This window comes from Syzygium oleosum, unplaced genomic scaffold, assembly GCF_021117445.2.
Source record: "Syzygium oleosum isolate NSW1041296 unplaced genomic scaffold, Sole_v2.1 Sole_v2.33, whole genome shotgun sequence".
Taxonomy (NCBI): domain Eukaryota; kingdom Viridiplantae; phylum Streptophyta; class Magnoliopsida; order Myrtales; family Myrtaceae; genus Syzygium; species Syzygium oleosum.
In genome coordinates, this window is record NW_026607517.1 from 2,070,392 (window position 1) to 2,084,521 (window position 14,130).

At 41.8% G+C, this 14,130-nt stretch overlaps 3 protein-coding genes across 3 annotated transcripts; all 3 read right to left on the minus strand.

Annotated features, from left to right (window-relative positions):
• Positions 1–2,356: 2,356 nt before the first annotated feature.
• On the minus strand, positions 2,357–3,598 carry LOC115672522 (uncharacterized). Its single transcript, XM_030594329.2, has one exon. It carries the CDS (start codon positions 3,356–3,358, stop codon positions 2,453–2,455), a length of 906 nt encoding a protein of 301 aa, XP_030450189.1. The 5' UTR covers positions 3,359–3,598; the 3' UTR covers positions 2,357–2,452.
• Positions 3,599–5,467: 1,869 nt separating this feature from the next.
• Positions 5,468–6,589, minus strand: LOC115672521 (uncharacterized). The gene has a single exon (XM_056304861.1). It carries the CDS (start codon positions 6,399–6,401, stop codon positions 5,607–5,609), a length of 795 nt encoding a protein of 264 aa, XP_056160836.1. The 5' UTR covers positions 6,402–6,589; the 3' UTR covers positions 5,468–5,606.
• A 1,006-nt stretch (positions 6,590–7,595) lies between these two features.
• Positions 7,596–9,305, minus strand: LOC115672520 (BURP domain-containing protein BNM2A). Its single transcript, XM_030594327.2, has 2 exons — positions 9,124–9,305; positions 7,596–8,744 (listed from the first exon to the last, which is right to left on the minus strand). Exons 1-2 carry the CDS (start codon positions 9,175–9,177, stop codon positions 7,902–7,904), a joined length of 897 nt encoding a protein of 298 aa, XP_030450187.1. The 5' UTR covers positions 9,178–9,305; the 3' UTR covers positions 7,596–7,901.
• Between the last annotated feature and the right edge of the window lie 4,825 nt (positions 9,306–14,130).

Below are 14,130 nucleotides of genomic sequence, written 5' to 3' on the forward strand. Positions count from 1 at the left end.
CAGCGTGTCGTTAAATAACCAGGGTCCACGAGGGAAAAAAAGCCCAGACTGATTCTAGGCTAAGTAGGTTACTCGTTACGCATCTTAAGGAGGAAAATTATCAAATAAGTCACAAATTTATTATAATTGTGTCAATTCAGTCATAATTTTTTTGGCTAATTGAGTACTAAACCTTTTGCATTTGTGTTAATTCAATATATCCTATCAACTTTGGTTGGAAATCGCTAACGTGAATGCCAGGTATCCTTGTAGCACGGCCGATGCTAACTTGAATAATTTTTAATAATATATTTAATATTTATTTATTTTTTTCATTTTTTCATTTTTTCTTTCTCATTTTTTCCTATCTCTAGCCAGTCGCCGGGGTGAGGGCCGGCGAGGCTCGACCTCGCTAGAGGGTGCAAGGGCAGCCCTCGTGACTTGTAGGAGGAAGAGGAGGATTTGAAGCCCCAGCTCTAGGCTTTGTCTGCATCTACCTCTCGCTATCATCTTTGTCTTCTCTCTCCGCTCTCTTTTGATTCCTCAACTCAATTGATTGGAAGAGCCAATTTCTAAAACCCTAGTTTTTTCTTCTTGATCGGAAGAGCCTTCACCCATGGCTAGTGAGGCTTGACCCTCGCCCAGCTACTGGCGAGGCTCACCCTCGCCAATGGCCAGAGTGGGCAAGCTTCACCAAAGGCTAGCAAGGTTGAAGCTCGTAGCGATCTGGATGAACTCGAGCTTGCCGATCTGCACGAGCTCGAGCTCGCTAGAATCTGGCATGTTGGAAGCTTGCTTATGGCCGGTCGGCGGTCGTCACCGTAGCCGGCCGAAGAAGAAGGAAATAAAAAAAGAAAAAAAGAAAAGACAATTAATAATAATTAAAAATTCGATTTTAAAAAAATAAAAATAAAAATAATTTTTTATAAAATGAAATGTTATGATTCACTTAAACTGTATAGCCTACAAGTTAATAACTTAAATAGGTCAAATATGGGTTGAATATGGGTTTGCAACAAATCCATATAAACTTACGCTTTAATGTTGCAAACCCATTTTGACTTTTTTTCAAAATTTCAAGTGACCCGTAATCAACCTAGGCCCACTAAAAATATGTTAATAATGGGTTTCTGACCCATATTGACACCTCTATCTGTCCCATGTTATTCTCTTATTTCTAGCAGCGGTAATTTTCATGAAATCCATGACAATAATTGGATTCATGTAAATTTCTCAGGATGCACTATGAGCAATAGTAGAATCGTATCAAGTCATGAAAAAATCCATGTAAAATTACTTCAACTATGGAGGCAGACCAATGAGCTGCAATGATTTACTATTATATTAGAAAGGATGAAGTTGAGTGCCCAACTATTTGTCTAAAAGTTTATGCGGTGAGAGAGAGGCTCGTGAGATATATTATATATCTTAACAAAAAGAATAAAAAACTTCGGAAGTATCGCCTATTTTCCGAAAGTTTGGGCTTGCGGAAATTCGGTTTGCATTCTCTCTTCATCTTAGTTAAGTTCATCTCTTTAAATCCTTGTAAGTAAGAGGTTTTATCTCACATATAGGAAGAGAGGAAGAAGAACTAAGAGAAGAGGGTGACTGAGGAAGGAGGAGAGATGATACTAAGACTAAGTTAACTTAGTTTTTTCAACCATAAAACATGAATTGTAAAAGAGCACACTTGCTGGAATGAGTGCGCAAAACAATAAAGATGACGATTCCAATTTGTGAAAACGAAAAGGCTAAGACATTTGAAAAATGTTTGGAGATCAGGGAATCTAGAATTCAAATTACGTGAGGGATTGATCGAAGATTTTGTCAATAAATAAGTTAAGGCCATGTCTATCTTATGTCGATTGTTGCCACGGGCTAAGTGTTTGTGGTTCAAAAATATTCCTGGAAGGATTTGCTTTATCCTTAACCGAGTTCATATGAAAGTGCAAGTAGCAGTCTTTGGTTTTCTGTTTTAAACAAGTATGCTATCACGGATGAACAACTGCCAAATTATTTGGCAAACAGGATTCTGACGATCAAGAAACCCTTTTAACCTATCCAAAGAAACAATCCATCCGAAACAATCTGCAAATAACCCTATGGAAGTTGGAACACTTATGGAATGTTACATTTCTTTGGAGAAAAGATTAGCAAGAACCGAAAATGTGGCGAAACTAACAGAGAACTCAACAATTAGCAGAATGGGGTCCCGATCAACTTCAATATGTAGCAAAGTGACTAACGAACATTTATATCATATTCATGTGCGGTGAAAATCACCGGAAATTATCAGAGTTTTTATCGAAAATGAGTTTCAACCTAAATTTCCTAAGAAAAAAACTTACACATGTAACTTGATACAATGGGGACTGTGATCACTGAAACTGCTCTTTTCTTCACCATTTTGGAAACATTCATAGTGATAACCACTTGAGAAAACCCAACAAAACCCTACTTAATTCAAGAAAGTTCATCGACTGATCTCGAATGGGCCGGTAGGATCAAGCTGTTTACACAACCCTAGATAGGTGTAATACAAGATCCGGTCCTTCGCACCCGTCCGGTGAATCTTTGTATGCGCGCAGAAATACTTCAACTGCTTCAGCGTCAGGCACCCGAGCGTCTGCCCTAGAAGCATGAAGAGCCAATTTATCTTCTTCTTCTTGACCGAGATCACGGGCTTCGCGCAGTTTTCTTGATCGCAGAACCTGCACTTGGGGAGGACCGGGCTCATCCACTCCTGCGGAGCCCGATCATGCATCGTTGCCTTGTTCTGCGCAATGAAATTGCCGACCTCGAGGAACTTGCCTCGCAGGTCATACTCAATCTCGAAGACCTTCTCGCATTTCTTGCACTGGACCTCCCCACTGATGGTGAAGATCCTGTTCGACAAGAGGTAGTTCATACTGTGCACGGTGGCCCGTCGGTTTGTCGCCCATGGGAAGGGCACCGGGACGGTCTCACTCTTGCCGTCCCTCACTGGCTGAGGAAGCTTTCGGCGGCCACCGTGCGACAGCATGTGCGGGAGGGATTCTTGATCGGTATTCGACAGCACAGCCGCCAAGGATGGCTCGTGAAGCATCGCCGGAGGACTGTACATCACCATAGACGACTCGTGAACTAACGCCGGAGATTCGTACATCACCATAGTTGGCAACTGGTGTGTATCAGGATTAGCTTTTGAAGGAGGGGAAGGAGGAGGAGGCGGGGGTGGGGGCGGAGAATGCTTTCGAGGTCTCAAAGGTCGAGAAGACAGCGAAAGAGTGAGGAAATCTTCGTCGTCGCCTTCACTCCCGGACCCGCGGAAATTTCGATCATTGTTGTCGTTCTCGAATTCACCTTTCCTCTTTCTACTGAGTTCCGAGTTGATGTTCATGATGCGAGACAGCTGTTCTGGGGGCGATCAGGGACTGGAGAGAGAGGGAAGAGAAGAGGGTTCCGAGGCAAGAATGTGAAGAAGCAGAAGGGTTTGAATGGAGGATCCAGCACTTTATGCTCAGGGGTTTGGAGAGATAAAGACGGGAAAACAGACTCAAAGTGTAAGGAATGTTATCGTGACCCGGTTTATCAGAATTTCTTCAAGATTTGAAAGCAAGAAGACCTTTCAAATTCTTCGTTTCTGGTTGGTTGGAATTGTCTTTAGCTAGGGTTTGTTGAAGTTGGGAGACAGAGTTTGTTGAAGTCAGAGAGAGAGAGGGAGAGAGCTTGGGGATTAGTCAACTAAGGTCAAAGGGGTGCGACCATTTGTTTTTACAACCATTCGAATGAAGATTGAAGTATCAAATCCCTATTATTTCTCGCAATTTTGACTCTTCTCAACTCATTTGAAGTAGTTCTCCTCCAATCCCTTATACTTTTGATGTTGTATATCAATTCGTGGGTGTCAAAACACGCTCATGTAGGTCGATTAGGAAAGTTTTTTGATCAATCATCTTTGTGACTCCTTTATTGATTAATATTAACAAAAACGATTAGTTTGTCATTTTTCAAGTTTTAAAAGTTTACAATGGTACCCTTTTCCATAATGATAATGAGGTCAATGAGTAATGAACAAGATAAGTTGGGGAAATTACCGAAAGATTTATAAATTTATTACATTTTTACCAATTTGGTCCTAAATTTTTCAATTTGCCCAATTCAATCCTAACCCTTTGATGATTTGACAATGTAATTTTCTTGACCAATTTTAGTCGAAAATTGCTGACATGACCACAATGACAAGAAAAAAAAAAGAAAGAGAAGAAAAAAATCATTAAAAACTCAAAAAAATTATTTAAAAATTGTAAAAAATGTCCATGTCAACGCCGGCCGTGCCACGTAAGACGGTTGACGTCCACATCAGCAATTTTCTAACCGAAATTGGCTTGAAGAACTACATTGACAAATCGTCAAAAGGTTTAAGATTAAACTAGCCAAATTTAAAAATTTAAAACTAAATAGGCACAAATGCAAATGGGTTTATGATATTTTTGGTAATTTCCCTAGATAAGTTCCAGATAGGGATAGTCATTACCAGTTCTCTTTCTGGATAATGAATGAACTTTTGGATTCTCAAACGGTGTCTAACTCTTGGCCAAGAAAAAGAAAAAGAAAAACCGGATAATTAACTCCGGTGTTAATGTAGGTTGTCTTGGGGTTGTTAATTAAGAGACCCTAGAGAGGATATCTATAGATATTAATCTTGTCCCTGATACAAAGTATGGAGTTAATGTCGTGTGTGTATTGCTTGGAAATGTGAACCCTAGTCTTAATTAGTCATGTCGAACTCGCGAATTAAATGAACGATTATGAGATCGAGAAGACATTTTGCAGCTTTACAAATGCTAATGGGAAAGCTAACTGGATGTCATCTATCGATGTAGATGAAGCCATCTTTGGCTAAGGTGGCATTTCATTTTTGCTTGCTCCTATTTTGACTAATTTAGTACCACCGTAATTTATATGACCGAGATACGAAAATTAGGTTCACATACAACACGAAAGGTGGGAAAAAATTCCAAAGAGGACGTGATGAAGTAGCTTCTTGTAGCAAATTATCCTCAATGACGGTGTTATTCGAGTCTCGGTTATTTTATAGATGATATATATATTCGTAGTTCATTCTGATCAATATAGAATGGAACTCCCAATTTACTGACATGAAATGAAAGAACCTCGATACATGTACGGTTATTTCAATTCTTTCAAGCTACTTGTTTCGCGCATTTACATTTCTCTTTGGCGACTTTTGTCAATCTAGGTTTCGAAAAAGTATACCTAACAATTCATGCATATCGAGATATTAACACCATCCAATCATATAATCCATCAATAAGGTCCATCGACGACTCGAGTAATAGAATCGGAGTCTCAATATCATGTAATACGACTAAAGTGCCATGCAATATTTTCATTGATTCATTAGCCATGTACACATGCATGCCTTGTGTGCCAAGCGAATTACAAAAGAATCTCTGGAAAGTTGTCGATGCAAAAGCACGCAAAACTACACTAGGAAACATCTCCCTACACAGTCATTATCACAAACACTTCGCCCACGGTCCCGAAAGGTGGTGGATCGGAAACGAAACGGAAAGAATCAAATCGGGTCCCGGTCTCGTGGCCGTCGTCCCCGTTCCGTCGGTTCACGGGTCGAACGGTCCGGTCGGGTCGAGCTGCTTGCACAGCCCGAGATACGTGTAGTACAGGACCCGGTCCTTGGCTCCGGTCCGGTGGTTCCCGGTGTGCTCGCAGAAGTACTTGAGCTGCTCGAGAGTGCAGCAACCCAGCATCTGCCCCAGCAGCAGGAACAGCCAGTTGATCCCGTCCTTGCCCGCGATCACCGGCCTCGCTGCGTTCTCTTGCCCGCACGACGCGCACCGCGGCAGCGCCGGGCTCATCCACTCCTGCGGAGCCCGGTCGTGCATCGCCCCCTTGTTCTCGGCGATGAAGGCCCCGACCTCCAGGAACTTCTGCCTCAGGTCGTACTCGATCTCGAACACCCTCTCGCACCTCCTGCACTGCACCTCCCCCGCGATGCTCTCTATCCGGTTCGCGAGGAGGTGGCTCATGCTGTGGACGGTGGCCCGCCGCGTCGTCGCCCACGGGAACGGCGCCGGGATGCTCTCCTCGCCGTCTCCGCAGCCTCCCGGGGTCAGCGGCAGGGGTCTGCCGCCGCGGCCGCGTGGGGCGGCTCTGCGGCGCCTCGGAGGAACGGCGAGCTTGCCAGGCCGAGGCGAGAGGGATTTCGCGGACAGGAGCTCCGACTGTCGCTGGTCTTGTGGGGCGGGAGAAATGGAGAGCGAGAGGGCGAGGTGGTGGTGGTGGTGGTGATCGGGCTCGTTCTCGCCGCCGTCACGGTCGGAGAACTGCCTGCTGGCGGCGGCGAGCTGGCTGTTCTTCCTCTTCCGGCTGAATGCGGAGCCGCCGTTCATCATCATCGACTTGCCATACACACCTTCCGGTGGCGATCGGACGACGAGAACAGCTACGGATTGCTCCGCCGGAGACGTGGGTCTGTCACGGAGGAAGACGGCGGTGATTTCGGGGGGAGATCTCAGAGAGATTGATCGGAGATGGAGATGATGGAGATGGAGATGATGGAGATGATGGAGTTGAAGAGAGACGGTTGCGCCCGCCGCGGTTGTTATGGTTCTCGTTCGAAGTCATCGGGGGAGTTTGTTATTGTTTGTTGCGGTTTAGTGAGAAAGTCGTGGGATGAAAAAATCTCATCGGGTCGTTGGGGCTTTTTAATTTCTCATCATTTTCGGAGTCAAATCAAGTCGAGCACCCTCTGATCGAGCTCGACCTAACCCGATCATTAAAGTAGCTTGAGTCCCAGCCCGATCTCGTCAACTCGAGCTATTGAATTCCAAATTTCCGAGTAAAGCTCGAGCCCGATATCGGAATACTTGAATGATTAGGCTTACAGCGTACTCAATCTTGAGGTCATGCTGCCTCGATTCAATATATTCGAATACTTGAACGATTCTCAAGCTCAATTGAATTTTAGCTTAAATGACAAATCATATCAGTCGTTTAGAGTGATCTATTTCTTTGGCTAAAAACAATCTAATGTTATGCCAGTATATTTTTATTTTTTTGGCAAATAAATGAATAGTTGCTGATGGCAAAGTTTTCTTTTTTCGGCAAATAAAATGATTTATCCCTTTTAATAAGGCCAGCCACTTCAAGTAACAAGGAGATTTTTCTCTGTTAAAAAGGTTGCTTTCTCTTTGAGAAACTATTGTTCTAATCCCGGGATCCAGAACATGTACGCCGGGCGTGCGACCCATCAACCTATTAGCAATGGGAGAGAGAAGATACCATGCTGCTACACAAGCTTGATCCTAGACGTCAGCAAAACAAGCCGGCACCCGAAAAAGAAATGCCCCTATGCACAATGTGCTCTTGCGCCGCGATCCCCGAAAAAGAATTATCACGACATCGAGATGAAAATATTTCATTTCCACACATCTTGAATATAACAGAAATCCATAATATAAATACTTGGTGTCGAGAATAATTCCAATCAGTAGGAGCCGTTATAAACGGAGAAAGAAAGAATTGCCCACTTACACATTTTTAATTGGGTCCAATGTTATTATCTTTTCTATGATCATGCAAATCTTCTTTTACCTCTCACTCTCTCCTCATAACATCAATGTCGCGCCATGGACAGAAAATGTGTAGCTACTGGCTAGACACCTCCGAAGTAATATCAAAGACTCGAGCAGATGGACCATATAAGAACCCACCATTTTTCACACGGATTCATATGCAGCGGTCAATACATACACACACACATACAGACATACATACATACATACACACACACCCACCCGCGTGAACAAGATACGACACCTTACGTAATTAATATTACTGTTCGTTGCAAACATATACTTGCCCTGATAATTAAACGAGTGACTTATACGGCTGTACTAAGGGGCCACCCACACGAGATTATCCGGGGGGAAGAAGTGGCAAACCGGGGAGGACCCGGGCTCGACACCGAGGACTCGGAACGAGACGTGGTCTCTGTCCCACAGCGACGTGTCCATGTGACAGACGGCCACCGCCTCTACCGATCTCTCTCCTCCTCCGTCCTCTCCACCCCCACTACCCAGAGAAATCTGATACACTCTGTTCTCGCTCTTTGCTTGGCTGTGGCAATAGAACACCATGTATGGGTACGCCATGGTGTGGCAACCCAGGACCCTAGTCTCATCAATCTGCTTGGGCGCTTGCAAGATTGTGTAGTTTTGCAATGGGTCGTCTCTGGCGTTCTGCTTCTTGTTGGGGAGGTAAGTGGTAGTCAAGACTCTGAACTGGGCTTTTGGCCCGAAGACCTCGCGGGCCGAGTCGAGCATGGACTCTAGGGAGGCGGTACAGAACCTCGTCTCTCCCTCGATGGGCTCGAGCTCGCACTGCATGAGCGTGTACTCCATGGCCTTAGCCTGAGGAGAGCCCTCGGGGATGGAGAAGAAGGACAGGAGGTGCGAGAGCTGAGCTGATGAGAAAGGGATGGAGTCGGATTGCTCTCTGGTCAAGAGCCTCGAGGACTTGGAAGGGTCTGCTAATTTGCTGGGGAAGTATATGGGCATTTGCTTCCCAGCTTTGAGGTCGTCCAATGTGAAGAAGACATTTAGAGCAGGATCAATGGGAACCTTACTGTGAGCAACTAGGGATGCTTGTTTAGGCTTCACTAAAAGAACACGGTTGGGCATGATCTGCTCTTCATCTGATCCCCAATGCCGTCCTGCTATCACCCTGCCTTGAGCACACTGAAAATCAACACCATGCTAGTTATATATAAAAGGGTGAGATCAAAAAGATGAATTTACTTTCAATTATGACAACAGATGGGCGCGAGCACCCTAAACAAGTGAAAGGCTCTATATATGATGTCGAAGTTAAATCTCCTTGGAAGCTAGCTAAGCATAATCACTAAAAGGAAGCAAGTTAAGCTCTAACTTCAAGACACGACCCTTGTTTCTCCTGAGTAGCTAGAAGATCACGACATGAAAAGTTGCAACCAATTTCTTGATCTCTCCCAGAGTTAAGAGCTGTAGTGAAGAACCCACAGATGGCCAAAAAAGGCATCCAAAAAAACAAAAAAAAAAAGAGCGAGAGGGATGGCAGCAAAGTTAAGATCTTCATTACCAGGAATGCGAGTTGACAGAAGAGGCTCAAGGAAGAAAGACGAAGAAGACCCATAATTTTCTTGGAACAACAGTATGTTGTGATCCAGCTTATGAAATTAGATCGAGGACAGCAACATAAGTGGCGGAAGACAATAGGTGTGATTTACTAAATTAAAGAAAATGCCCTATATTTATCGGGGACAGCTTTAATATTTTAGTCGAATGCATTCAGATCAGACAATGGGGCAGTAATATTACTGCCTGGAACGACCATTGGATCCAACGTAGGGGGGGACAACGCAATATAATACAAGCAATGGGGTGTTTGTGCGGCCAAACAATTTCAAACATTAGATTATTGAACGCATCATTAAATTTAGAGCATTATAAGCTCCCAGTACGTTTTATTGAGCCTACTCTGGAGTGTTCTTTCAAGTTGTGTTTCTTTTTTGCAAAGCCAACAAGTCCACCAATTTCTATTATACGTAGTTTTTGCTCTTCAAATCTGACAGGTGGCGCCGCATGCTCTTCGGGTAAACTCTCGTCCACAATTGCTTTGGCCAGATGCGCATCAACAACTAAGCAAGTTTTCATTTTTTCTGATGACATCAATCTGGCCCGTCGCACTTAGATAATCATAAGAAGCAAGGTTGATTTCGTGCCACCCATCGATACATCAAAGGCCACCGTCCAAGATTATTAAAAACTCAGATATAGGCAGCCAGGCGTTTTGCGATGGCCAAGTAGTACCGAGTTTTACCAGGGATACAAGTAGTACGAGTTTTATCAGGATAACATGCAGTACGAGTTTTGTTAGGGACCCTAGGGTTTTAAAGTTTCTAGGACATTTAATATGTTCGTGTTAAGAAAAATGACACAAATAATTTCTCAACATATAACGTGTTGTGTTATAGTTTCTATACCAGCAGGAAAGACGCTTAAGATTTGGTGTCTTGAGAAAACAAAATGATTTCTCGGTGATTTTGGGTATGTGATACCTTCTTAAATGGTGGAATCATAATAAAACGAAGAAATTGTAATGAGTTCGAATCAGAAGTGCCTGTCTTTGACGAGCAAGAGATGTACTTGGACTTCTCGTGTGCAATCATGGATCTGGGTTATCTTTTTCAACATATAAAATGACTTCTTCTATACGTAATAGCTCGTTCCTACATGTTGCTTGATGCTGTGTTTTGGTGAGGGAACAAGATGATAATAGGTTGACCAATAGCTAGTGGAATTACTATGATATTGATCAATCCACGACATTTTAAACCACGGAAAAATGAGAGAACGACGTTTTCAAAAGTTCTAAGCAAGCTTAAGAGAGTGTTTTGTATAATTTCCTTTTATACATAATAATACGGAGTATAAGAAATATTTGTAAGCTTTATCCAAAAACGATATAAGGTAAGTAAAATTATACTTGTATATCCCGGTGCATAGACTCTGTTAGATAGTCATCTAATAAAGCTTACATATGGGCTCTCTATGTACTCTTTTCAATACATCTAAATATACACACACAAAAAATCAAATCCCTCTTTCGCTTTATTCTTAATTGACTCAATCATATTTCTAAATAGATATGTACGATTCATGATCAATAGAGCCGAAACATAGATATCTCTTACACTAAAATTTAAATATGATGGCAAAACCTCCAAGATTACTATTGAGAAGGATTTGATTCAATGTCTTTACGAGATTGTGTTGAAAGGGGAATGAATCTTCCAACAATCGATTTCAAGAAAGAGTTGCTGATATTGAAAATTATCACCCTAATTATGTGCACGAAGATCATTGGACTCGTGAAAATGAAAGCAATAAAACCATACATAATAATAAAATACGCAAATGAACTCAGCCTACATGATATAGAATCGTGTTCGACATGGATTTGTTCAATTTCAATCGCGTCATTCGAAATTATCACAGAGCATATTCGATCGCTTATCTCACTTGCTTACATACTTTCCAAGTATTAAAGGGATTTTCAATCAGCAATTCAACGAAATTAAGGAGATGGGTCATCTGCATAAGTACGACATTCTTAAAAGCCATATAGTATCGGTCCCTGGAAAAATCAGATCTAGTGCTCGCACTTCTGACTTTTGCTACTAATGAACGGAGCCAAGAACTATTGTTGCTCGATCTTATTCTTATCTAGCTAGCGATATTAATCTTTAGAATTCATTCTACCTAATGGTTCGCCACTTACGGTTCTACGCTGAAAAATAGCGGATAATATCGAGAGTAAATTTATATATATATAGTAATCTAGTGAGAATAATTTTCCTTATCAAGATAATTTTCTCAGCGCAAGCACACAAGAACGGACCCTTAGCCATGGAAAAATCCTACCATCGACTTTATACTGTCTTTTCTTAGGATACGATCTTAGGTAGATACTCCATTAACTTCACATGCTTGACTTTTGAATGCCAAAGGTGTTATGGAATTAAAAGTGGCACTTCTCTTTTGGACTTTTATCAAATGGATTGTGCTGCCTAATTCACGTTGCGGATTTTTCTAAAAGTGAGCCCTTCGAACAGTTGATGGGATTATCGCAACAATAATATAAATAAATACAAATTGACTAAGTGAAAAGCATGTCTTTTGTCGATTTTTCCTTAGTTTTACTCCGCTGAGATTTGACAATTTTCAATTTAATATCTGTGCATAGTTATATATTATATGAATTTGTGTGTGAATAACGTGGGAAAGAAAAAGATAAAGTTGGAAATCAATCTTTATCCCAAAGTTACGTGGTTCACTAGCCAAAGAGGTTGGCTCTGTAGCGAAGTCAACTGAAGACGACATCTACAAGAGAGACAAAGGGTTACGCAATATCACTAGGGTCTGAAAAAGCAATGACTCACCCACGAGGGACTGCTTTTAAAAAAAACCATGATTACACTTTGACTTGATACCATCCACACGACTTATATTAAGACCATCAATCTGTATCTACATGAATAGTCACCATCATAATTAGCGTGGACTGTGCTCTTGATTAGGTCATCTTGATTAGCCCTTTGAATCATGAGCGACCAAGTCGCCGCTACAAAACCGTGGGTAACAAAAACTTATTTCTAGAATCAGATCAGGTCAATAGAAATTAGTGCGTATGTCTCATTTATTAGATAATTTGGTTGGCTCGACACAGCGACATTAATTTCGTTTACACTTGCATAACGATATGCGAATGCTATCTGCGTGACACGAAACACGACGTGAATTTTCTAATCATGATTAACTAAGATACAAAAAACGAGTGTATCCGGCTTAATTCATGCAAACTCTAACATAGCCTTGCGAAGCATCATGACCATCCAAATTGATTATCAATGTAACAGGTCACGTACACAATTATATGTGCAGAAGAAAGTAGTTAAGGGGTCATGTATGAAGCCATCATCTTAGTAAACCACCAACCTAAAAGGAAAGGGAAACATAAACCTCCAGAACGCCAAAACTTCGTATGCACGTACGTAATAAGCTGGCCATGGCAGTCAAATCCCCAAAAGGACAAATGAACGCGAACGATATAGAAACACATACATTTATTATATAAAGCTAGTTCGTAGATACCATGCATATCGCCAATGCAAACAAGAAAGTACACCTAGATATTGAACTTACTAAAACCCAACTAGACACATTTCTTTAGAAAAGAAAACCGATGCATGCACATCTGTAGTTGACTTTACGGTAATGCGCCAACCTGGCGCCCTCATGGAATCCAGAATCTAATCTCAATATCTCACCTATTGCAGTCAACAGTCTCTCTCTCTCTCTCTCTCTCTCTCTCTCTCTCTCATGCACAGTTCAGCCACCACCTTCTCATGCAATGGCTTTTTCTAGACAGTCAGCTGATGATCAAACTACGGAATCTTTGCTAAAGTAGGAGTACACTGACCCACACCTTGGAACTTCATTGAAAAGAAAAACCCTCTAAAGCTCGGGTTTGACCTTTTTCCTGTTCTTATAAATCAATCATCACGCACATAGAAATTGTGATGGAAAATGAAAAGTACGTGTAAGATAAGTTTTGACATGTTGGCTGTGGCATATTTCTCGGTATGCGTTTGAGGTCAGCTCTCATGTCATTTTAAATATGTGCGTACAATATAAGTGGGTAGGAGTAGGACAGTTTCGTCCACATCACAATATAATAACAAGAAATATGTTTAAAGGTCAACTTGAAGGAAAATAAAGGAGATTTAAATCTTTTTTTTAGATGGGTATGTCAGCATGACTCCAATTTGCATCATTCACTCCTATGTGGAGGTGATTATCACATGAACAACGTTGAATTTGTCCGGCTGAAAGGGTTTTGATCGATCCCTCTTCAGCAGTAGTGATTAGTGAGCGAGTACTCTAGAATATATACTCTCAAATCAATGAGTGAATATGTCTGAGATTTTTTATTTTTTTTTTTGGTCGAAGAATATGTCTTAGATTAACATATGGTAATTCTAGAGTACTAGCTAGACTTTCCCCAAAAGAAATGGGAAATGAAGAAAAACAAGAAAAGGGCTGTAGACTTGTGTTTCCACACCTAATTCTGTGGGTGGCAGCTTTAAGCGAATCGTGTAAGGCTGCCTTGGACAAATTTTATGGAAAAGAAACCCTAAACGTAAGGCTCTCAGTGCATGGAGAGTCAAAAAAGCAGTACTTGGCATATTCTTGCCCTTTAGTCAACGGGATCTCCAACGATCCTCCCTTTGGTTCTTTGTGGGGTTTTGTAATCTCGATCTCCTTTAAGACCTTACCATAAAAAAAAAACATAAAAAAAAGCAAACAAGGATGGTTGAAAATGGCCCTTCTTCTGCAGCTGCGCGACCTTTGAGAGTGTTCAGACTAATTTTGGACAATGATGATGATGCATGTACTGTTAAATATTAGTCTTCGGTATATTCTGCTTTTTCTTAGCTTTGAAGCAAATGGTGCCGACTCAAAAGGGTAGCTTAGCTAGTGCTTCTCACTTGCGTCATTTCTTCTTAATGGAAGAGTAGTACAT